General features: G+C 47.0%; 1 protein-coding gene across 6 annotated transcripts in view; it reads right to left on the bottom strand.

Moving 5' to 3' along the window:
* LOC142879305 (RNA-binding motif, single-stranded-interacting protein 3-like) overlaps positions 1-22,450 on the bottom strand; it is a 127,442-nt gene extending 104,992 nt beyond the window's left edge. For 2 of the 6 annotated variants that reach the window (XM_076012467.1, XM_076012468.1), the window contains exon 1: positions 20,751-22,450. In XM_076012467.1, coding sequence (XP_075868582.1) covers positions 20,751-20,825 — 75 coding nt within the window. In that variant the 5' untranslated portion in view covers positions 20,826-22,450. The remainder of the gene's footprint in view (positions 1-20,750) is intronic. The other 4 variants (XM_076012469.1, XM_076012473.1, XM_076012472.1 and 1 more) reach the window with 4 other exon arrangements.
* Between the last annotated feature and the right edge of the window lie 1,097 nt (positions 22,451-23,547).

Genomic DNA, 23,547 nt, shown 5'->3' with positions numbered 1-23,547 from the left:
TTTAGCCGGGAGTGGGGGCGGTTTGTGTAGCATGGCGGGCTTTGGCATGATTTGAATTTAAGTCATTTATTTAATGATTTAAAGATGAGCCGGGGAAAAAGGTCAGGGTGTAAATGACACTTGGCTATTTAGCACTCAATCAAAGCGTTTAGCTCGCACAATTATAACGATCAAGAAACCAAATTCGGGGCCGGCGATGATTGTGATGTGTTTATTAATGGGGAAAATGAAAATTCTTGTCGCTCAGCGAGGAAAAGCTACCTTCACGAATGTGGGAGCGGCGTGCAAAACACATAGGCTAACTTTTTATTAGGCATGGAGAGAACGACAAGCCAGTGCAAACCCATATAAATCGCCTGCGGCTGTGTGACTAACATGTTCTACATCACAGCTGCACAGCAACAACAACAACAACAAATGTTTTTTTCATGCTCTGCAGCAAGTTTCTTTCAAGACCCTGGTCATCACGGCAACGTCTGAATCCTGGAGTGTGCAACGTTCAATGGAAATAAATAAATAAAAATAAATGAAACCTTTGCCATTGCGGCTTCAACCCTCTGGAGCTCCCAAACATTCGCAGCTGAGACTCGCTGCACTCACTGAAAAATCAAATCAAAAAGCACATTTTCATTTAAGGCCCCCCCGAACAAGTCCTCACATCTGGTCCTCTGCAAAGCTGAACCTGCTATTTGCTCTTTTTGTAATTCATGTCAACGTCCTGTAGGATTGTGTTATTTCTTTACATTATTTCTAGTCAATATCAAATGTTGTTATAGAATTGTTTTATTCACTAAATTTGTTTTTGTATATTTATAAATAGCAAATGATGCAGAATGTTCTGCCTTGGATTTAAGCACCTTGTGTTTAAAATGTAGTATCTATAACAATATTGAAACCAAACATATAGTCATTAAATTAAAACCTAATGTATATATTATTAAATGGTGTGGGACCCAGGGTCGTCTATTGCCTGGAGCAATAGACCTGGGGCAATGGTATTGATGTGGCCGCCTCCTTAAAAGTGATCCCCCTTTTATTTTAAAGATAGGCTTATTATAAGCAGAGAATGAAAATGCAATGGGTACTTGTTCAGTTGACTTTATAGAACTAAAATCAAAAAAATATATTTTCTACTCCGTTTTGGGCCATCAGATTTCCGTCACAGGGCTCTGAATACACATTTTTTCCCTCCGACTTCTTCTTTCTTCTTTCTTACTTTCGTCAGATGCAAAATACTCTCACACAGTTTCGTCTTTGTGACAAGCGAAACACCTCTACATCACAATTTTATTTTCTGATATCAGTCTCAACCTGTCCAGCCGCACAATTCCATGCTAAATCAATGCCCCCGATAGCATCACACATATCATACTCAAGGTGTTGCTTGACTGTGTGCGCTCGTGCGGTTTTACCAATAACAGCGAGCCACCTTGGAGTCTGTGTTATTGCGAGCTGCAATTTCACCTTGAGAATTAGATTTCCAAAGTGAGATAAAAACTTGCCCGAGAGTTGCCGCAGTCCAAAAAATCACCGAGACAGTGGGGGTTATCAGGCGGACCCCGCCACCATGAGAATACACTGTCGCTCCCAAATCCTATTGTACCATGAAATGTCACAGCACATTAACTACAAGAGGGATTACCCTTCCTTGAAAGTAAAATAGAGGGAGGGAGGGGATCATTGAAAAGAGACAGGGAAGCAGAGAGGGGAGGGGAGGGAAGGGGGGAGTGGAGAAGGGGGGGGGCAGCCTGTGGGGATGTGCATGTGAACACACCCCGATACACACAGGTGAGTGTTGGGTGAATACCAACTAGTTCACGCTCTGCCAAACTGTAACATCATTGTAAATTCTCAGCAGGATCTTTTCTCACATGTAGCATTTGTTTGCTTTTTCTGTTCTTCTCTCCCCCCCCCTCCCTCCCTCCCTCTAACTCCTCTGTTCCCACTCTTCCTCTTCTGTGCCAGCGGTCATGGTAATCTCGAGATCTTGAATTGGCTGCGCCCATGAATTATGCACACACGCTCACGTGTGTAGCTTATATATGTCTGGGAAGTTGAGCCGGGTTGGCAGGCTGAGGCCAACAGCTTGTGGCTGCACTTTGGGGAAGAAAGGAGGAAGAAGGGTCTCCCTCTGCCGTTTCGTCTCTGTTTTCGCCTCTTTCGCTTTATGTCTCCGCCGCTTCCCGTCTGTCTGCGCTCGCCGTTCAATCTGCAGTCCTGCCCCCCCGCCCGTCCAACCCCCCCATCCGCCGTCTCTTCATTTTCTCGAGGGCCAGATTGTAGGTTTTGAGATTTGGCTGGCTTGTTTTCCGTGTGACATCAGGCCGCTGTCTTACACGCAGCCCCGGGCGCAGCGTTCGGTTTTTACTGCTGGTTTCCGGCATCAACAGTTGTCATTTTCACGCCCAGTTGTGTGTGCAACGTGTGCCCACAGGCACGGCGCTTTAAAAAAAACGTGGGATGAGAGAGAGCTACAGCTCTTGCAAATTCACCTCTTGAGGCAGAGACCTTGAACGCTGACTGACAAAGATCATGGAATCTGTAATAGCGCTGTACAGCTAATCCTGAAATAATTCGCGTTCTCGGTACGTACAATGGTGCAATCTCATTTCCGGCTGACTACGATTCTCTCGTCCTCTCGATCTCTCTTGTATTAACTTTTTGTCGCCGGTCGATCCACGTTACCCCATGCAGGAAGGGTAACGTGCTGCGAAGCTGGGAGGTGGCAGTTGGAAAAAGATTAACCGGCCCAATGACCAAAAGGAGCAAGGAGCGGAATTCTGAGCCAATTAAAAATAGCGACGGTGAGGAAACACCCGTCGGAGGTGGCGCGAGTCATCGGATGCGAGCGGACGCCTTGGCTTATGGTAGCAGCACCGCTAGGTATAGCACGAAAAAAAAATCCACAGGACCACATCTAACGTCAGCGGGAACTCGGATACGAGCTGGAACTGAAGGACAAAGCACAGTTGTGGTTTGCATAAGTGTCTGAGGCACATCAATGTTTCCACAACAACCCTGTTGTCCTCCCACAGGGTTGCTCACACACCTCAGCTCAACAGTTCGATTTATCAATCAATCAATCAATCAATACATGTAAAGTGCTAAATCACATGCAAAGGCGTCTCAAAGAGCTCTGCAGGCTCCAGAGCGACCATGAAGTGACAGCAGCAGGGTAAAACTTCCCAGTGGGAAGAAACCTCGAGCAGACCTGGACTCTTGAATGCAAACATGCAACAACCTTTTGAGTACCAGGTGCGTGATAAAGTGGCCACCCACGCCGCTTCAAAGTGGTTGTTTGACTCACTGTTGCCTCCCTACTGGTCTCCAACCAGTCTGACCCCTGACATCATCAAGGCATTTTTCCTACAAGCCGCTGCTCGTTCACTGGGTATTTTCTCTTTTTGGGACCATTTCTCTGTAGACCCCAGAAATGGTGGTGAGAGTCCCAGTGGAGCGGCCCATCTGGCACCAACAACCAAACTCAATTAAATCCCTTCTCATCCCCATTCTGAAGCTCGGTGGGGACTTCAGCAAGTCATTTCCAGCACGTCCGCGTGCATCCAGTTGCTGCAGTGCGATTGGCCAATTAGCTATTTGTGTTAACAAGCAATTGAACACTGGATCAGATAAAGCGGCAGGTGCGTGTCGACCGCCTTTCTCTTCTAAATAATGGACAGTTGTAAAAGAAAAATGTTCCCACAGAGGAAAATCAGAGGCTTTTCGAGGATTTGCAGAAGGAAAAAGAAAATAACCGGGGTGCGTCCACTTGAATATCACCTCAGGAAATAACATGATCTTCAGTCATCCCAGGCCATAATGCAGGTCTGCCTCAAGCCGAGTGTCCCCCTTCATCATGGATTCCTCCTTGAGAGAAATGGGGAGCAGTGAGAGACAGAGACCTCCGCTGAGAGGATAATTCTAGGCTTGATATTGCAGAGAGAGCCGCAGATAGTACTTTCTGTCACTGCGCCCCACTAAACGCTACCCCTGTCACATTTAGAGCCACAGCATCCGATCTGCCATTTGACAAGCATGTGTGTGTGTATGTGTATGTGTGTGAATGCTACTATATATAAAAAAAAAGGGATGTATTCTTTAAAAGTTTGCTGCATCTTAGATTATACATTCGCTTGGTCAGAAAGAGTGAAATGTAGCAGGTAAAAAAATGTGTCAATTAAAGAACAAAAAGGCTGACTTAACTCTAAAAGCACACAAGGGACCCACAGACCGAGACTTGGGTGTTGTATAACTCATGCATTTGCTCCTGCTTGTCTGGTCGGGGAGAGGGGGGCATAAAATCAAGGCAGTGCCAGCTATGGGTTGATTTAAACCAATGAGATCCAGGTAATTTATGGCTCGCTTGCATTTTGTAACGAAGCGCTAGTCTCAGAACTTGAAGGTGGGAATTCATTGCATCTGTCCAGTGTTGCAGAATGGTAATATTTGAGATAGGATTCAATGTAAAGATGTCAAAATTGCATAATAAATAGAGTGAAAATTTGAAGCCTGAGATGAAACTAAAAGCACAGGTTGAAAACATCCTGAATAACTCATGAGGTCGTTCGCTAGGTTGACTCAAAACGCCTCTAATCTCCTTTTCTCAGAGCGATGCCAAGCCTCGAAGGGAGCGAGTTTTCCATGTGAACGCTGTTGGACACGACAACACACGTTCCTAATGTACAAAGTGTGTTTTAATGAACTTCAACGTTGCGTAACCCACGCGCGCAACCTACAAGCGCGCACATCAGCCGAGCCGTGCAAACGGGACGAGACGGCTAAACATGTGCCTGCGAGGCTGCACGTATACATTCTCAGTGAGAAATCGCCTCGCAGCGTTTTAATTATTCATACAGGAAGCTGAATCAATGAAATATGCAGAGTGCCGCTGTACTACAAGTCGCAGCATAATGTCTCTGTCTCATCCGATGATTGAGCCCAAACGAAAGCATGCTAATGCCGTTAAAGCTGCAATGAACAGTGGCCAGAAAGAGAGGGAATCATTTAGCGGCAGCAACGGTTGATAATATCCTGCTGTAGCTGCAACAGCGAAGACCTCTACAGACCCGGCGCGTCACAAATACGGGCACCAAATTGCGAACAACCGCCGACGCACGATGCCGAGGTGACTGGCGGATGCACTCACGGCACTGCAAACGCAGTGAAAATAATCAAAAAGCAAATAAAAAACGGGGTTGATTTCTTGTAAAGGTAAGCACTAATCAAACAAAACGCATTTGAAATAAAATTTTAAAGAAACCCTCAGTAAATCGCACCAAAAAAGACCCCGGTGTGTGATGGCCCAGAGGTAGGTGTTAGTCTTCTTCACTCAACAGTATTGTAACCTACTTTTCTTGTTTAACTCTAAATCCTCAGTGACTGCTGCACCTTGCTTTGCACTTTGCTGAGGAAAAAGCTTCAGTCGCTCTGCGAACCTTGGCCTAGCAGCGATACAGTTCACACTGAATATTTGAACAAGAGGGAGGACAGACTCCTCATTTCCTTAGACAAGCAGCGTTACCGCGACTGTTGTCTCTTTAAGTTAAATCACCTCCTCCGTTCAAAACCACTCTGGAAGTTATTTTTACCCCCAGCTGCCTTTCGCACACATGCAGAAAAAGCCTAACTGGTAAAGACAGCAACAAAGCCACTAAGATATTACAGCAGAAGTAGAACTCGGCTTGTAGCATTTAGAAAAGCAGAAAGAAAAGCCTGCAAATGTGGAAATCCAGCCTCCTGCTTGCAGAAATTGTCGCGAAATTGAACCGTTTTTTTTTCCAGCCTCGTGTGTAATCTTGTGTACCAACAAACCGGAGGGTTAAGTCACTTTTAATTTGAAAATAATAACCCCTTGTCACCAAAATGGATATCTATCTTGCCATTGTTCAAATAGAAAAGACGTTCTTCAACTGGTCTGAGACACTCAGAACCAGCAGCTTCCTTTTAGTTGAAAGCAGCTGCTACGAAGGAGACTAGCATGGAGGCTGTAGAAGCGGCAGTTTTATCAGAAGTGGACATTTGAAAGATAGCTTGCTGTCAAGAAGAGACCAGAAAACATTTCATGATTGTACGACTGCCATTGTAAGGACTATCACATAAAATACATGAAGGAAATGGCTGTATTTGCCCAGTGGGAAAAACAACGAAGTGAACAACCGACTCTTATCTCATCAAATGGCTCATCTCACAAAATGGCGCAGTGAGTGACTCATATAGTTTATATGAGTTTGATTCAGTAAAGAGAATTGAGTTTCCCCGTTGCCAGTGGACAACATTTTGTCTTGTAAGAAGAACAAAGGACACCGGCGCCTTTCTAAAGAAGAAAAATTAATTGAGGAAAGTCATAACAAAATATTAAAGAAAAAATATTTTCAATGAGATTAAGAGTTTGTCAACCAGCATGACCATAAATCAGAGCTTCAGTTTATTACTATATTGTCCTTATATAATTTATGGTCCGTCAGTTGCTGTATTAAGCGCCCGTCTTGAGCCAATCCGTAATTTATTTCCCCTCTATTTACAGAAATGAACAATCTTGAGATAGATGTCGGCCGAATGGCACTACATAATATTAATGCCTCCGTACAACGGCTCGGCGCTAACATAAATAATGTCCGTCACATTATATAGCTGGGCAGCACCATTATGGCAGCTGCGCTGCTTCATTGTACAGCTGCACCAACATCAGCAGCAGAGGAAGCACATCCACACCCCAGTGTCCTTCATGTTGATTCGCTCTCTCTCACTCACACACACACACACACACACACACACACACACACACACACACACACACACACACACACACACACACACACACACACACACACACACACACACAGGGTACGGGGTGCGCTGAAAGGCCAGGCTGTACAGCACGCCTCAGTAGTGTGTGCCAGCCTAATCTAGTCAGGCCTTTTATCCCATCTCCTCCCTCCACTTCCACTTAAATCAACACTTCACTGAGAGCTACAAAGCTAGTTTGCGCCCTACACACACACACACACACACACACACACACACACACACACACGCACACACACGCACACGCACGCACGCACGCACGCACGCACGCACGCACGCACGCACGCACGTGCCCGCACGCGCTTCACTTCTCCTCCTTCGTTGTTGTCTCTGTTTATCTCTCGCTTTGGCACTCTCGCCTCATCCCTTTGTGTTCCAGGCGCAGGCAGAAACCCACATCGCTCACGTGCACGCAAATACTTAGAGGAGGCGCACGGGCAGCCACACGCTGGAACGTGCTTGCGGCACGCACACCAAACTCTCACAAGCCTTGGAAAAGGAGAGCGGCGGGTCTCTGCGGAGGGCTGAAGCTGCGAATGAACAGGAGCTGAGCGGAGCTCAACCACCAGGCACCCAGTCGACGGCTCTGGCCATCAACCAGCCCAAGAGTTGGTACCTCGGAAAAGAATCAGCCTTTTTGGGGGGGTTTAATACATTGGTAGGCATTTTAGAGGGCACCTCTAATCTATAGCTCCGTCTCAAGCCACACATTTCTGCTAGTGTGCTTTCATTTAGTGTAAAACAAAGACTTCTCCTTCATCTTCCAAGACCTTTTTTTCAATTAGTACAGAAAGCACTCACGGCATTCAATCACACACAGATGCGTGCATGATTCAAATTTGCCACCGGAGCGAGGAGCTAACGGGAGGGCAAAGGGTTGTCAATCATTCATATCTGATATTTGGAGCATTTTGAGTGACACCACTTATCTAAAACCAATCTAAGCCCGATGGCAGATCAACCAGAAACGTGACTAGAAAAAGAAAAAGAAAACGCCTGCAGCAAAGCATTGTTCTATATCTGCGGTGTTGCACACATGGAGCACACGGTACAAGGATGTAGGTCATATTTTGGTAGCAAGTTTTCGGCGCAGTTCCGTTCCTTTCCGTGAATTATACTGAGTCAACACAGCGGTGCAGATAAGTCCCCCACCCCCGGAAATATGTGGAAACCTCAGTGTTATTTTGTAGCATGAAAAATCTGATGGTTCACCTCATTTAAATAAACAGAGAAACTGTCCACACTGACTGCACGTGGGGGTGATGGTCACCGGACGAACCACCTTAACCACCAGGTTAATTGACTGCAGACTGAAATATTGTGATTCATTGTCTTTAGGATTAGGTTGCAACCCATCAGCAACATAAATCCAAGATTCTCTGCATAACTGGAGCAACTTTTGGGACGGCCAGAGGAAATACCGCAAACTTCTTCAGCCGCTTTAAATAAAGAAAACATTCCAGAGAACATAGCAAAGTTTTTCTTCCTCTCAATGGCCAGAAAAGTACAGCCAGCCAGGCCCCAACGGACGGCAATAAATGTAGCATCAGAATGTGATCTACGTGGTGGTATTGTAATGGAGGGTAATGAAAGCTATATTCTTGCTTGTTCGCCTACACAGAAATGCTTGGACCTTCAAGTCTCCCTACCCCAAGTACAGTTGAGGAGAAGGCAGCTGCAACTTTGATTGCATCTGGTTTCAAAGGAAGAGGCATTGCATCGTTTGACCAACCAACCTGCCAAAAATGGTTGTAAGAAGAAAAAAAAAGACTAGAAATGAATAGTAATATAGAAATACTGAAAGGAGGACAAAATGTATACCTTAAGAAACCAGTTAAAATTTTCTAGTTGGTCTAAAATGCTCATATAATATCCATTTTGTCCAATTTGGTCTAATCTTAAGTAAAAAATGGCCATAAAGTGGTGGGTGTAGCTTACGCTCACACTCCAATCACTGCTCACCACCCGTACCACCCACACATCCAAGCTCCACCCAGCTGACCGTGAAACCAACCCCGAGGCTTCACGCAAACAAACCAACAGGGAGACGTCACCATGATTCTGTCCATCTTTATAGAAAGTCGGTGGTTCAAACAACTCATTTTGTTGTTTTTCTCACCACCACGAGCACTTCGTGCAGAGTGTGTAGAACACGGCCAAATATTTCTTCAAGCGCCGGGCTGAGTCCCCCAGAGGAGCAAGCAGGCCTACAGGAATGTCAAGTTGAAAACACAACCAGTACCTGAGCAGACTGCCAAGAGTAAACACGAGACGGTAACGTGATGTCAGACAATCCTCTGGAAATCACCAGCACATGAGCAGACAAGCGTGCATGTATGTAATGGCTTTTACACACACCCTTAAACACACACGCTCACACAAATACACCCGCATATGTATGCAGGAGCATGCACCAACAACTTGGGGTAACATAAACAGCTTACTCTCAAGTGTCATTAGTGAAAGTTCACTTCGGATGTGCTTCCTGCAATCAGCAGCAGCCTGTTATTGGGCTGACATGACATGCATTACCACAAAAACGCACAGCCGCACACACACACACACACACACACACACACACACACACACACACACACACACACACACACACACACACACACACACACACACACTCTCAGTTATGCAGATAGCTATATTAAAAAAAAGCATGAGTGCTCTGAAAAGTAATTTGACCACGGCCCAACAAAAGGAGTGTTTTTCTGGGATAATCCTCAGCCGGGGCTGCGGGGGGCTCTGTGGAGCGGGCGCCTGTGTTTGTGTGTTTGTACTGTGTGTGAGTGCGCACCCATGTGTGTGTGAGGGATCAGGCTGAGGGTTTTATTCAGGATTTCATTAGCAGGCAATGGGAGATGTTTGGCCCAGCCAGCCACCTCTGGCTCGGTGACAAGAGCGTGTCTGTAACCCAGCTGGAGCAAACTCCGTAGCACTTTTTCTTCTTTTTTTTATTTTTTTATAGAGTTTGAGCAACGTTTTCCCTTTACATATTCAAGTCACACTGGGAAAGAAAGAAAGAGTGAGCGCTGAGGTCAGGCTCCAAAGTGTGTTTACACTTGGAGCTGTCCAGTGAGACACAAAAATGCTTCCTCTGAGCCTACAATTACTCTGAGGTGACACTTCCCCCCCCCCCCCCCCCCCCCCCTCATAAAGCAGCAAGCTGGCAGCGAGGTGAGGTGAGTGCACACTCGCTCGGCTTTGTTTCCACTTCTTCACAGAAAATGGTGGTTTGTTGTATAATCATAAAAATAAATAAAAGAAAAAAAAAAAGAAAAAACAACCGTGCCACTATTTTAAGAAATTCACTGGCAGGTTATTTTTCGGATCAGTCTGTGCACGACTGTGTCACTTTTGAGTATGACTTCAGATCTCAACAAGAAGATTAAAACATAATAATGACATGGCAAATATTTTAGAAAGAAAAAGTCCACACAAGGTGCATTTAATTACATTATCCTGTTCTAGTGTATTTAAAGGTAGTTGAGTCTGTTTTTATTTAATCCTCTTTGGAACCTCAGTGGACGGAGGCTTACAGACCTCAGACTTATTAAACAGCCGTCACATTTCTTCTCTCAAAAAGGACGCAGTGACTAAAACGTTTTTTTTTGTTTTGTTTTGTTTTTAGCACAAAAGGAGGTGAAATGAAGCAACAAAAAAAGAGGAACTTTTTGAATTTACTTAATGAAACCCTCTCAACACATTTTAATGACATCAAATACAATTCACTTGTCACTGCCGTGTATGTATCTCTAAACAACAGCCTAACTATTTATTTATCACTTGAAAGTGAATCATCACGACCAGTAATACTGCAGTAATGAAGTAATTATGTTTCTTTTTAAATTTCAGACACTACAAATTATATTTAAAAAAAAACTATTTTGAGGAATATTTGTCCATCTGTTTAACGCCACAACAAATCACCAATCTACGCTCCTCCTTTATCCTAATTGCTCTATTGCTGTATTGTACTGTTTGTTCTAACGACACTGAATGGACAGAAAAAACATGACCTTCTTTGTATTTGATTATATTAGGTGAAAAGAAAACATGTGCACCCCTAAAAAGCTAAATGTGAGTAGCTCAGGTAAATAACTGACTTTGCTTAGCAACCAGTTCTGTCAGTCGCTGGCATTGTCAGTGAGAAAAGCAAACAAACAAGCGCAGCCGTCTGCCGGTGAGTGCGTCAGGTTAAACGACGAGGCCGTTGTTTTAACTACTGCATCAAGTGGCTGTTGCAACAGTTCATCGTGACAGCGTAGCATCCAGTAAATATGAGCATGCGAAAGAAAATATTAGTGAAGCACTTCCAGAGAAGTCGAGTGACTTTCACTTCACCCCGGCTGGCTACGCCATGCGTGCTGCACCGCACCTGCTTGGCAAACAGCGTGTCTGCAAACAGCTCCTCTCCGTCGCCCGCTTAATTGGCTTGTTCCTGAAGCAACACTGGCTAAAACGGCAGGTCGACTCTTTGTTCTACCAAGCGTGCACAGGTTGAAAAGCCCTACACACCTGGTGCAAACCGTATTATCCCTTTAATCAGCATTTAGTGACATATCGGTTTTCTACCAAAAATAAATAAATAAAACAACTTAAAAGACATAAAATGACCTGAATTGAAATTGATTACATTAAAACAGGAAGAATGGCAACACAGCCACTGAGACACTGGCTTCGGTTGCCTGCCAGGCACTTCTTCAGTAGAACACCGGTGTCCAGACTGGACCAGCACTACCCTTGTAGGCACCTTGGCTCTTTCCCATGCTAGTGAATTGCAAAAAAAAACCATTGAGAATGACATTGTGGTCCATTAGCTGGAATTTCATGAAATATGTCTGAATGAATCATTTATTTTTTACCATTGGGTCTTATTCAAATACACATAGGCTGTCGTATTTTGCAATATATAATGTATGATCATCAATTTGGTTGCGTTGGGGTCGCTTACCCCCCCTCCTCTTTACCATGCATTTATCACAGCTTTCATTAGTCCGTCCGCAAATGTCTCGACTCATTTCTTTGTAGGCCGTCAAATGGCCATATTTGCAATGTAAAGAACCTTCAGCTGGAGGAAATAAAAGTAAATCCCCGGTGGCGTCGGAGGTCGCGAGTCAGTTCACACCGCCAGTCGTATTCAAAAGGTATTCAGACGGGAATTTCCCTTTAACATTGCTGACCTGCGCGACGTTGACAAGAGAAGACCTCAGGAGAGACACAAAGAGGAGAGCGCGAGCAGGGGATGAAGAGAAGCAACAGCTAACTGGGATAAGGAGCAACATATGGGGGGGAAAATCCCCGGGGCCATTCTTTCAATTATCTCTGTGGTCCCTGGTGTAGGGATCACTCGCCCACCGACGCTCAGAAAAACCTCCAGCCAGCTCGCTCACAATTAGAATAAGAAATGTTCCGTCTGAGGCCTCGCGCTAATAGAAATGATGCACTTCAAAAGGAAAATCTGATAGACACAATGTAGTATTATGTTCTCTGCAAGCAAGAAGAGCACAGCTCTGACAATCTTTTCTCGAGTCAACATGATGATTTGAATGTAATTATTTGTTGCCACCGCCCACACTCGTTGAAAAGAAGAGCTGAGAGCGAAACATATACAGTATGTAGGCAGCAACGGCATGATTTTGTTTGACCTTATAACAGCAGCTATATGAACAAAAGCCCGCTTATAGGTGCTTAAAAAAGGAGTTTTTTTGTGTTCAAGGTACCAGGGAATTTCCATTGTACATGCAGGCACAAGTGCACCTTCTTGACTCTTTTCGCTCTAAATGGAACAGAACCAGGGAAGTCTCATTGCAACCATCTGTTCAATCAGGCTTCCTTTTACCGGGAAATATTTTCTGGTCAAGCCTGGAAAATGGGGCTTCAAACATGATCAAAATTCACAGTTTTTCGACACATCTTGGAGCCCCAAGCCCACCTTCTGTGTATTCTGCAGACCGAAAGGTTGAGCAGACGGCAGTTTAGTATTTATTAGTCACAAAACACTCAAATACTGTCAAACTTTTACAGGCTGCAAAATGTGTCTAGATGGATAAAAGTGCAACATTTGGTTAAAGCAGTTGTTCTGCTGTATCTGCTGAATATATGCTGTCAATCCAGAGCCTTAGTTAAATAAAAAACTAACTTTAGTGCAGCACACAGCGTTAAAAAAGTGGATCTTTAATTTCTTCAGTGCGGGCTGCTGAACGTATGAGCATATTCAAATTTAATGAGGGAGTTGTGCAACATCTGGATTAGAAGGAAGACAATTAGACGAACAAAACACTGCACAACTGTACTCTGGCGTTTACCGCTGGCCGACTGGCGCGCCACACAAGACCTGCCCGGGTCCCTCAACTCGTTTTTTTTTTGGTTTTGTTTTGTTGCTCGAAAAAGTCATTTTTCAATCTCTTCGTCGATATGAAATCTCAACAGTCGCCATATTCAATGGTATAAAGGCCGCGGCGGCGAGAAGAATCTGCCTTTTGTGCGCTTGTATATAATCCTATTTTATGTACAGTGCACACACACACACACACAGACAGCAGCTAACAGCAAGACATTGTGCTCTTTGTGTCTCTGGTTTTTAAGCCTCCAATAAAGTCTTTGTGAGGCTCTTTGTTCCATAAAAACGACACAGCGGCTGTGATATCAGAGTGCAAGCCGTTCTTTTTCACCCCTCTCTTCTGTCTTTCTTTCTTTCTTACTCCTTTTTTTTTTTTTTAAAGCTTTCCCGTATTAATTGCTGTTTCCTGCGTGTATATAAAAAAAAAAATCGGGTCTTAACCTGATCTGACATCCAGCGAGCGAATTATGTTTGGTGCCAGACAATATCAGATCATTGGACGGTTCCATGCAGGAAGTGTTGGGGGTGGGGGGGTGGAAGAGGGGGGGGGGGGTCCTACTGGAGCCTCTCGGCAATTTCCGCGGCGTAACTGTTTGAGGTGCAAGGCTCTGACAGGGGGGCTTTTAAGAGGCAAGGAATCCATTAGACAAGGGTCGCTACAAAGTGGCCAACTATTAAAAATGCAGCAGCACCATTATGGCCTGACCCAGCCCAAGACTTCTGTCTCCCTCGCCGCGCGGCTCTGTGTCTTCCCCTCAGATATCCATCTATCTATCTCTCCTCTCTGAATCCTCTCCGCTGCCACCATCTGTTCTCTTCTCTCTTTTTTTGATATACTATCTCACTCTGCCCCCCCCCTCACATCATCCATCCTCTTTTTTCCTCGCTTCCCCATTCCGCTTTTTTTTTTTTTTTGCTTCTTCTTCTATTACAACACCGGCAAACTGGGCGAGTGAGCATCTCTCACCCGCTCTCCGTGCAAGCGCTGACCTGCTGAGGGCTTCTTTTTTTTTCACTTTTTTTCCCCCCGCTGCTGCTGCTGCTGCTGCTGCTGCTGCTATTCGACACGGCGAGTCACCGGTCAGCGTGCGCTACTGTACCGGGGACAAGAATAGAACAGCCAATGGAGTATAATAAATGGACATATATGGGCGGCTAGGAGAGTCCCTTTAAAGCAGTAAAAAAGGAGGGGAAAAAAGAAAAAAAAACCTAGCTGGGCCCTGCAAAGTGAACAGATGGTAGGAGGGAGACAGAGAGCCCAGAACACAGTGGGAGAGAGGCAGGAAAAGAGAGCTAGGCGGAGGGAGAGGGAAAAAAAACACAGGAAAAGAAGGACACAAGAGTGTCGGGTGAGGAATTTGAAGAAGGCAACATGAGGCTAGTCCTCACATTTGCATATAATGCTGTCAAGAGCGGAATGTCTCAGACAACAAGCGTGTGATAACGCTGTCAGTCGCAAAAGAGAAAAAGGAAAAAAAAAAAAAGTGCATCTGACGGAGCGCTGACGCGTGAGGACACACAGGGGCCTGAGCAGAATGCTTGTTGCGCCACAAACACCTCTTGTTCGCTTACTTACCTTGCTGCGAACGCAGAGACAAACGCCTGCCTGCGTGCGTGCGCGGCTCGGTTCCTCTGCGCGCGTGCGCGGCGCCCGCTGCATAATTTATGGATGGCGTTTCTGCGAAGGCGCGGCGCTCTGTGCGGAGCGAGGGAAGGGGAGCGACGGAAGCTTTGACGGAAACGAGGCAAAAAGGAAGTGATAAAAGGAGGTCAGGAGGAGCACCTCGGCCGCAGGTACTTGTGTGCCTGCCGCTGTGTGCGCGCACGCCTCCCTGTTGACTTTACGCGGGTGTCATCTCCTTGTGGCGCTCGTCCCTCTTTGCCTGGTGCCTTTATGATATTTACCCACGGCAGTCGAGCCAACGGCCGGTGCGTAATGGGGAGTAATTGATTGTGGAAAAGCCCGTTTTTTTTGACTGGATGAATTATTCTGTTTAGATATCCGGGCGTGTCCACGTGTCATTACTTTGATATCAGCTGAATGCTGTTTCTCATTATCCTAATTAAAGCTCCTCGTCCGCCACCGCAGCAAATTAACAGGGATCTGCAGGCGAAGGAATGATCTGCCGGGTGATAATGGGACTTTTCACTCGCTCGCTCGCTCGCTTGTGTACGCGTCCCCAGTCAATCAGCATCATGAGCAAAAGTGAAAGCAACCATCGACGAGCTCTACCCCCATTGACAAGAGGCCACATAGCGAGATCAAAGTTCATCACTGTGCATGGGGTCACATCCAATGATGTAGTGAGAAATAAAACAAAATGTTTTGTTGAAGACGGGACAATTTAATGTGAATAATTGAAGTCCAAGGTGATGGAATTAATCAGCAGTAACTGAAGATCAAAAGAGGTTGTCCGGCTTACGTTAACAAGGCTGTAAATCTTCGACTACAATGGATGTGTTTGTAACTAATAAGAAGGGAAGGATTTGTGTATTGGAGTCTCAACAGACATATCGAGCTGAAAATCAAGTGAAATTGTAGTTTCCACTAATTTACAGCAACATTATCAGAATGCGGTTCAGAAACAAGGACATTTTCTGTGACAAAAAAAAAAATCATCCTATTTCAGTTTTTTGATTTGCTCCAATCTCTGATTGGAGTTGTTATTAATATTTGTATCATTATCTAAAACTTTACCTTGCAATAGATCCATGCTGAATATTGATTACCAGAATATAGGAAAACAAATTAAAGACACTGAAGCCAAAAAGAGTGGACGGAAATATTTAGATGTTTTCTGCATGACCTAAAAACAAATGAAACAATCACACCAAAGTTGGCTGTGTGTAGCCTGGACTAAATGGATTAAATCAAAACGGTGGCGTTACATTCACTCGCTAAGGCACCAGCTCGCACAGGGCTTCAGAGCTTGAGACAGTTTATTGTTTTAAACAGGTGGCAGTGAGAGGAATCAGCACGGCGAGAAGGAACGGCCCGCTGGGTCGGAGGAAATATCAATCAGCGACTGCACTTTAGAGCGGCGGGCACGGCAAAACTAACAAAATCACACCCTGATGAACATGCCACGTTTATGGAGCTCGCGCTGTCCCTCCGTTAATGCACCCTAACTGTATCTATATGGTGCCATTATGGAGGCAATTCCCTGTTTAATGGCGGCACGTTTACACGCCCTCCGTCATCTGGCCGAGCACCGTTCGTTCAAACCCGTCGTTTCATAACTGCCTTTTTATTTTCCTGTGAAGGTGCCGGTTCGTGTTTGCGCAAGAGAGAGAGTCTACATCGAAAGGCGGCCGCTGTTAGTCGGCACAGTGCGCACGCGCGCACGGACATAAAGGCGCACATGATTGATTCCACTCTCTGGAATCAAGATTAATAAGAGGGCATTTACATCTGCAGTCAGATCGCTAGCAGAGAATATAGGAGGGAGAGAAAAAAATCACAGTGAGTCTTCGCCTGCTCTTTCCCACTGTGGGCAAGACATCATCTGAAAGACTTAAACTGGATTTACTCTGCAGGTACTCATGCACACTTCCAATATCTTATCTATATCCATTTATTTTTCTCTTTGTTTGACTGTCTACTTTCAAAACTGACCTCCATCTGATATCTGCACTTACACCCACTTGAACCTTTCTTAGGCATGCATGGACACAATTCGATTACTGACCCGGAACACAGTGAGAACAGTGCCAGCAAAAGCAATGGCCACGGTCACAGGCTTTATAAAAGCTGGAATTGTACACAGAAGATCATTTGTGTTTTAACTCTAAGAGACAAGAAGGTGCATTGATTAGTTGTGGGCAGATTTAGCTAGAGATACATAATGTCAATCCTGACATTGGTATCGTCATCAGGTCGATACCAGCCTCCATTTCCTCAAACAATAGCCGCGTCCAGGACCACAGTGTTCCTTTCACATCTTGCATTGCACACATTTTTGCTCCTCCAACTCCATATTCTCTTGTTGTGAATATACAGGTATGTTTGTTGTCTCCAACACAAAGGTGTTACCTTCACAGAAAAGTATCGGTAATTTATCGCCATCAACAATAATGGCTCGGCTATCGCTTGATATCGACTTGATTAAAAAAAAAAAAAGGTTTCATCAAACACCTTAGTATTGATAATCATCAAAATGCGGCATGCTCACATTTTAAATGATGTGGGAGCTGCAATGCAGTGGAAAATCCCAGACATCCGCCTCAGTTCCATCCCAAACCACCAACGCGCATGCATGTCAGTCAACACAGGACGCCCAAAAGCTCTTTCGCACACAAAAGTGGGCAAATACATTCAGCTCAAGCTCAGTACACACACTGACATACAGGGGTCCAACATTTCTAAACAGTCCTGATACAAAGCTGTCATACAATCAGCAGGATTTTCTTTGGTTCATTTTTTATCTCATTACAGGTGTACGTGCAGACACACACACACACACACACACAATAGCGCACACAAGCTCGCATACATATGCAGACGCAGCCGAGAGGGAAAACTGGGGAAGGTAGGATTCAATTTGATTTGACCTTGACAGTGGAGGGAGAGGCAGCAGCGCGGCTGGGATGGAGGGATGGAGGGATGGAGGGATGGATGGATGGAGGGTGAGCGATGAAGTGACGGTCTGGGCCAGATGCCTGTTGCAGATACTTGAGAGAAATTAGATGACCTTGAGCCAATGGAGATAAATCATCGAACGGTAGACAGCGGTGACACGCGCCGACGCCCGCACACGCGGGTGTGTCACATGTTGAGGTTAGCGTTTTGATGGGGCATTTAAAAAAAAAAAAAAAAAGGAGTTCCTCTGTCACACTAAATGGAATATATTTCGTTAAGAGCACGTAGAAAGCACTTGGCACGTGGGAGGGAGCAGCTGGGCATCGATTCATCCATTGGACAAACCTCCCGTTCGTCATCCTCAAGTGGATCAGTCCCATTTGTTCCATGTAGGAGCTCGAGGCTTCCAATTGGTGGATAGGGGGCAACATGGTCTTCACCATGGTGAGCGGCTATGCTTCCAAAGTGTCTTGTCCACCGAGGACACAGTAACCACTACAGAGTTGGAAGCAAAGCACAGCTGGAGGCAAAAGTTGCTTCCTGTTTTTCTTCAAGAGGTTTTAAGGGCAGCCAAGATCGGTGGGGGGTGATGTTACTTCTTGGTTTCGTCATGATAAATGGAAGTTCATGTGGGTCTAATGCAATTTCATGAACAACTGAAAAAAACATTCTTTCCGAGGTTGGCAGTATCGATTAGTATGATTATAGCGTTGAAATCAGAGCAATCCAGCTGATGGGTTATCGAAGCCGACCAGCAGAGTTTAGAGGGGAGCTCCTCCATATATTAGTGACACGGCTGATTAGAAACACTGCTTCTGCTGGAAAATGAAATGAGATTCCCTTTAAGTTCATTATTCATCTGATGCAATCAGATTTAGTTTTTTCTTCTGGTGTGCAAATATGCACATGAAATGGATGAAAATGCTGCCAAAAACCAATATCAAACTTTTTCTTCAAGCATCACTAGTTAAACATTTAATTTGCTAAAGAGATGAATTCTGGTTTTGTCATTTTAATTAACTCACAAAGGATTTCAGAAAGGGGCAATTAGCTTAAAGATCCTGGTATTTTCTTTGATTAAATGGAGATTTTAAAACAACTCTGTTCTGATTATCTGCTTGCAATCATGCATTCTATGCCTCCACGTCGGCACAAATAAAAATGCATTTTCATTAGGGAGGACGTCGCTTGTTGCTCGCAATCAAAATCACAGATGTGCTTTGAAAAACACTTTGTTTATCTTCAGCACGTTCATGAAATCACCAGACTGCTCACGGACGCAAGTGTGAGCATTTAAAAGATCAGCAGATAAGTGAAGTTTCGCCGGCATCACGCGACAAGAACAATCTGTACGTTACTTCGCAACATTTCACGCAGTTAATTGGAAATTTTAAAATTATTTCCCGAAATAGCACAGGCCGTTACAGTGGATATGTCTGGGCAAATCATGACAACAGTCAGTAGAAACTTAACATAATGGCTTCAGTTCAGTTTGATTGGCTTCAACAGCACCATAAACCAGTTGTACTGGGGTGGTTTTCATAGTGCTTATAAAAAACTAATATTATTTTGTACATTGGATTATGAGACCATTTACTCATCATTATTTCTACAGCTTAGACATTTTAAAGGTATGCATAGTTTTGAATTTCTTCTACACAATCGCTAAGGCAGAAAAGCCCAGGCACCAGGCCGCCATTGGCTGGAAGCTCAGCATTAAATCATTTGGATAGCAATCGGGAAGGAGGAACCCATCCGTCTGCAAACGCCCGGCGCAGGCCTCCTCTGGCTCAAGGTTCGTCATATTTTTAACTGCGGGGCAATCGTATTCTTACCTGGTCCTCCCACACGGGAGCCGGCAAACAACATAATCTCTCCACGCTGGTAGCGTCCCACACCTACACTTTTATCTTTCACTTCTCCTTCCGCCCTTTCTCTCTCTTTCTTCCTCTCTCTCTCTTGCCCGCTGACGCGGGATTATTTACTAAATATTGCCACGGCCCCGCCAACTTCTCACGCTTACTATCAACGGGAGGGAGAAGAGAAACAAATGAATCACGGCAGACAAAGGGAACGGCGGCCTGGGCGATATGGTGCAGGAGCGATCGATGGGGCCTTTAGCGATCCATCTCCAGCTCCTCGTGGCGGCAGAACGGGACGGATCGCATGCGTGTGCGTGTGTGTGTGTACGTGTGCGTGTGTGTGGATCCGTGTGTGCGAGATATGTGCAAATAAGAGAAGAGAGATGAGAAAAAGTGGACTTCTGCTAGTTGTAGAAGTAAATGAGGCCTGATTTATGACGTTTTCAGCAACACTACCATGCTTGGGGAAGGACTCGTCCATGTGTGTGTGTCTGTCTGTGTCTGTGTGTGTGTGTGTGTGTGTGTGTGTGTGTGTGTGTGTGAGTGAGGTTAAAGGGGGTTGGGGACCGAGGAAAACAAAGTAGGAGGGGCAGAATGAGCGAGGGAAGGGTGGGGTGGGATGGGCCCCATGCCCTAAACTTGAACTTGACGCTGGCGGGTCGGGGAGGGGAAGGACGGGGTCAAGTGCTCGGTGCAGCTGGAAACGGAAAAGCAAAGTGTCACAATACCCGACCTCCCCCCTCCACCCCCCCCCGTCCCCAGCTTGGAGACAGATGGAGATGGGGTGGGAAAGCACGGTACCACTTAGCAAGGACTCAATGCGGGAAGGGGGGTGGGGGGGTGGGGGGCATTTCAGTGTTCTCGGTATCCAATCTTAGCTCGTTAAAACACTGCCTTTGCACCAACAGGCCGTTCTCACTTGGGCAGAATGGGTGAACTGGTGGTGTGCGTGTGTTGGGGGGAGGTGGGGGGGATTCGGGGACAGGATGCTTTTTAAGCTCTTTTTAAGGAGCTGGAGATGGAGAAGATACGGGGACGCCAAAAGACGCTTCGGGAGAGATGAAAGGCTGCTCATTGGACACACACAAAGGCGCGTTTGCGCTCGACTCAAGAGGTGCGAAAATAGGTCACAGCCTCGCGGGGCCGCCCTTACCTTGGTCTGGAGATAGTGGGGATAGTAGTAGGTGTAGTGGGGGTACATTGGCTGCTGCTCCAAACGCTTTCCCATGTAGCTGGAAATCCCGGCAGAAGCTCCTGGCAGGCTGGAGAAAGAAGCTCACAGGTGGAGGAGGAGGAGGGAGACGTCCGCTCACCCTTTAGGGGGGAGGTATGGAGGGGAGGTCTGGATCCGATCCTTGGCGCGACAGTCCCCGACGGCGGACAAACGCAGAGTCTCCGACGATGATTGCGCGTCTGATTGTCCGCCTGCCTGCGTGCGTGCGCGCGAGTGACTGACAGACGCGGAAAAAAGGGGGATGGATGTAGGGTAGACTGTCGCCGGAGTACTCGGGATTAAAGTCTGTCTGCCTGTCTGGGAGCCGGCGGTAGTGGTGGTGGTGGTGGAGGTGGTCGGGAGAGGGGGGGAGAGAAGCTCACAGAACGGCCGCTGCTCTTCTTCCCATGAGGTCCGCGAGGAGACGCCGACAATCGGCAGGAGAAAAGCCGGCCGAGGGAGGAGGAGGTGTGGATGCTGAAGGGAGAAGGAGTAGATGAGGAGACAGTAGGAGGCAATAAGGGAAACAATAGGAGTGGAGAGGCAGAGGGGGTGGGAGGGCGGCGCGACGTGAGGCGGGGGGGACCGGAGACAGAAACGGAGGATGGAGGAAGGTTCAAAGCAGAGGGAAGAGGAAGAGGAGGAAGGAGGAGCAGAGACGGGATCCTGGCGCTGCTCCGCTCTGGAAATCAGGCTTCACTCTTCTGCTTCTGCTGCCTCCAGTCAGCGCTGCCCTGGACTTGCCCCTCGAGTCGCCTCTCCGCCGTCCCTCACTCTCGTCCGTCTCCCGTCGCTCTTCCCGGCGTATCTGCTTCCTGTCTGGGTTCTTTCCTTTCCCCCCCTTCTCTCTCTCTCTCGCTCTCTCTCACTCTCTCTCTCTCTCTCGACGCGCGCCAGACGAGATCCCTCCCGGTTCCCTTTTGCTGGTGAGCCTGGCTGACACTCTGCTCCGCTCTGCTCTGTCCTCGCCGGCCGGTCGAATCAGCGATGAACTCGCGGATGGATGTGGAGCTGGAGGAGGAGGGAAGAGGGGGAGGAGGAGGCAGAGGAGGAGGAGGAGGAGGAGGAGGAGCAGGTCTGGTCTGGAGCTGAAGCTGTGACTGCCGTCTCTTTTTTCCCCCCTCTTCACTCTCTTTTCTCTGCCTCTTTTGTTACGCTCGGAGGAGGGGTGGACGGGTGGCTGATAGGTAGATATCGCAGGCGTGGAGGATCAGCGGAGGAGAGAAAAAGGTCAAAAAAAAAAAGAAAACTCCAGCCGTTCTGGAAGAAGCGTAAAGCCTTATCCGGACGCGTCTCTCTCTCTCCCTCTCTCTCTATCTCTCTCTCTCTCGTCTCTGTCTCTCTCTCTCTTCTCTGTCTCACACACGCGCGCAGACGGAGGAAAATCCCTTCTGATCCACAAGGTGCCTCCTCCAACTCTCGTCCCTTTTCTTCTCTTCCCCTCCGCAATCCCCTGCTTTTCTTCTCAAGCTCTCTCTCTCTCTGTGTCTCTCCACCCCCCCGATGGCTCGCTTCCCACTGCGCCTGGCAGCCGTCACTGTGTCTGTGTGTGGTGATGGTGGCGGCGGCAGCAGCGGCGGCGGCGGTATGTGCGGATGTGTGTGTGTGTGTGTGTGTGTGTGTGTGTGTGTGTGTGTGTGTGTGTGTGTGTGTGTGTGTGTGTGCACGCGAGTGAGTGACTGTGCATGTAACTGAGAGGGGAGCGTGTCTGTGTGGCTGTCGCCGTCTGCTCCGCTCTGCCTGCTGAGGGACGGAGGGGCTCGGCTTCCACGTTGCTCCTCCTCCTCTCCTCTCCTCTCTCTCTCTCTGTCTGGGTCGCTCGCCCATTCTCTCTCTTTCCCTCTGTGTTTTTCATGGAACGGTGGGAGTGGCCGGTCCTGCCCCTGCGAGGAGCCCCGGCTGCGAGAGTGTGTGTGTGTGTGGAGTGGAGTGGAAGGCGCTAAAGGGAAAAAACCGAGGGAGACGGGCTGTTTTCTGGGGTGTGTGTGTGTGTGTGTGCGTGCGTGCGTGTGTGTGTGTGTGTGTGTGAGGGTTGAGGGTAGTAGAGGGTGTCAAGTGCCGGGCGCCAGGGTAAAAGGTGAAAGGAGGATACAAAGGGGATCAGGATTTCGGATCAGGGGCCCCCCTACTGGCACTCGGCAGGCGCAGCAGTGGCAGAAATAAAAGCTGTTTTCCAGCCCAGTTTTGGGCTGCGGTCCCCCCCCCCCGACCCCTCTCACCACCCCCTGCAAAATAAAACCCAAGTTGAGGCCGACTTTTTCAGCCGCTCGGCGATCCATCCCCGAGGCCACACAACAATCGCGAGTCTTGTTAGGTTGAATTACGCCAAGCACAGCCTGTCCCGACTCCTCCCAATGCGAATGAGAATACGGAAAAGAGGCGACTGAACGAGCACCTGAATGCCTCGTTGCACACGGGAAACACTACATGTGCAACAAAAGGGCCCCGTGCCGCGTGCTTGCGTGTGTGTGTGTGTGTGTGTGTGTGTGTATGTATGCGTGTGTGCGTGCAGTTCATTGGTTGTGTAGCACAGTGACCCACTGACACAGTGCTGCCTGTTATGTGATGTAAGCAGGTTTAAGTAGTGCTCTTACATAAGCACAGTGAGCCATGCATGAAAAGACTCGCTCTGCCCTCTGACTGCAGCTGCGTACTCGTGTGTGTGCGCGTGTGCGTGTGTGTGTGTGTGTGTGTGTGTGTGTGTGTGTGTGTGTGTTTGACGCACAAGAGCTGGCAG

This window comes from Nelusetta ayraudi, unplaced genomic scaffold, assembly GCF_046127955.1.
Source record: "Nelusetta ayraudi isolate G7.1 ecotype Tasmania unplaced genomic scaffold, CSIRO-AGI_Nayr_v1 ptg000136l, whole genome shotgun sequence".
Classification (NCBI taxonomy): domain Eukaryota; kingdom Metazoa; phylum Chordata; class Actinopteri; order Tetraodontiformes; family Monacanthidae; genus Nelusetta; species Nelusetta ayraudi.
The sequence above is the reverse complement of the archived record's forward strand: the minus strand, read 5'-3'. Positions and strand labels throughout refer to the sequence as shown.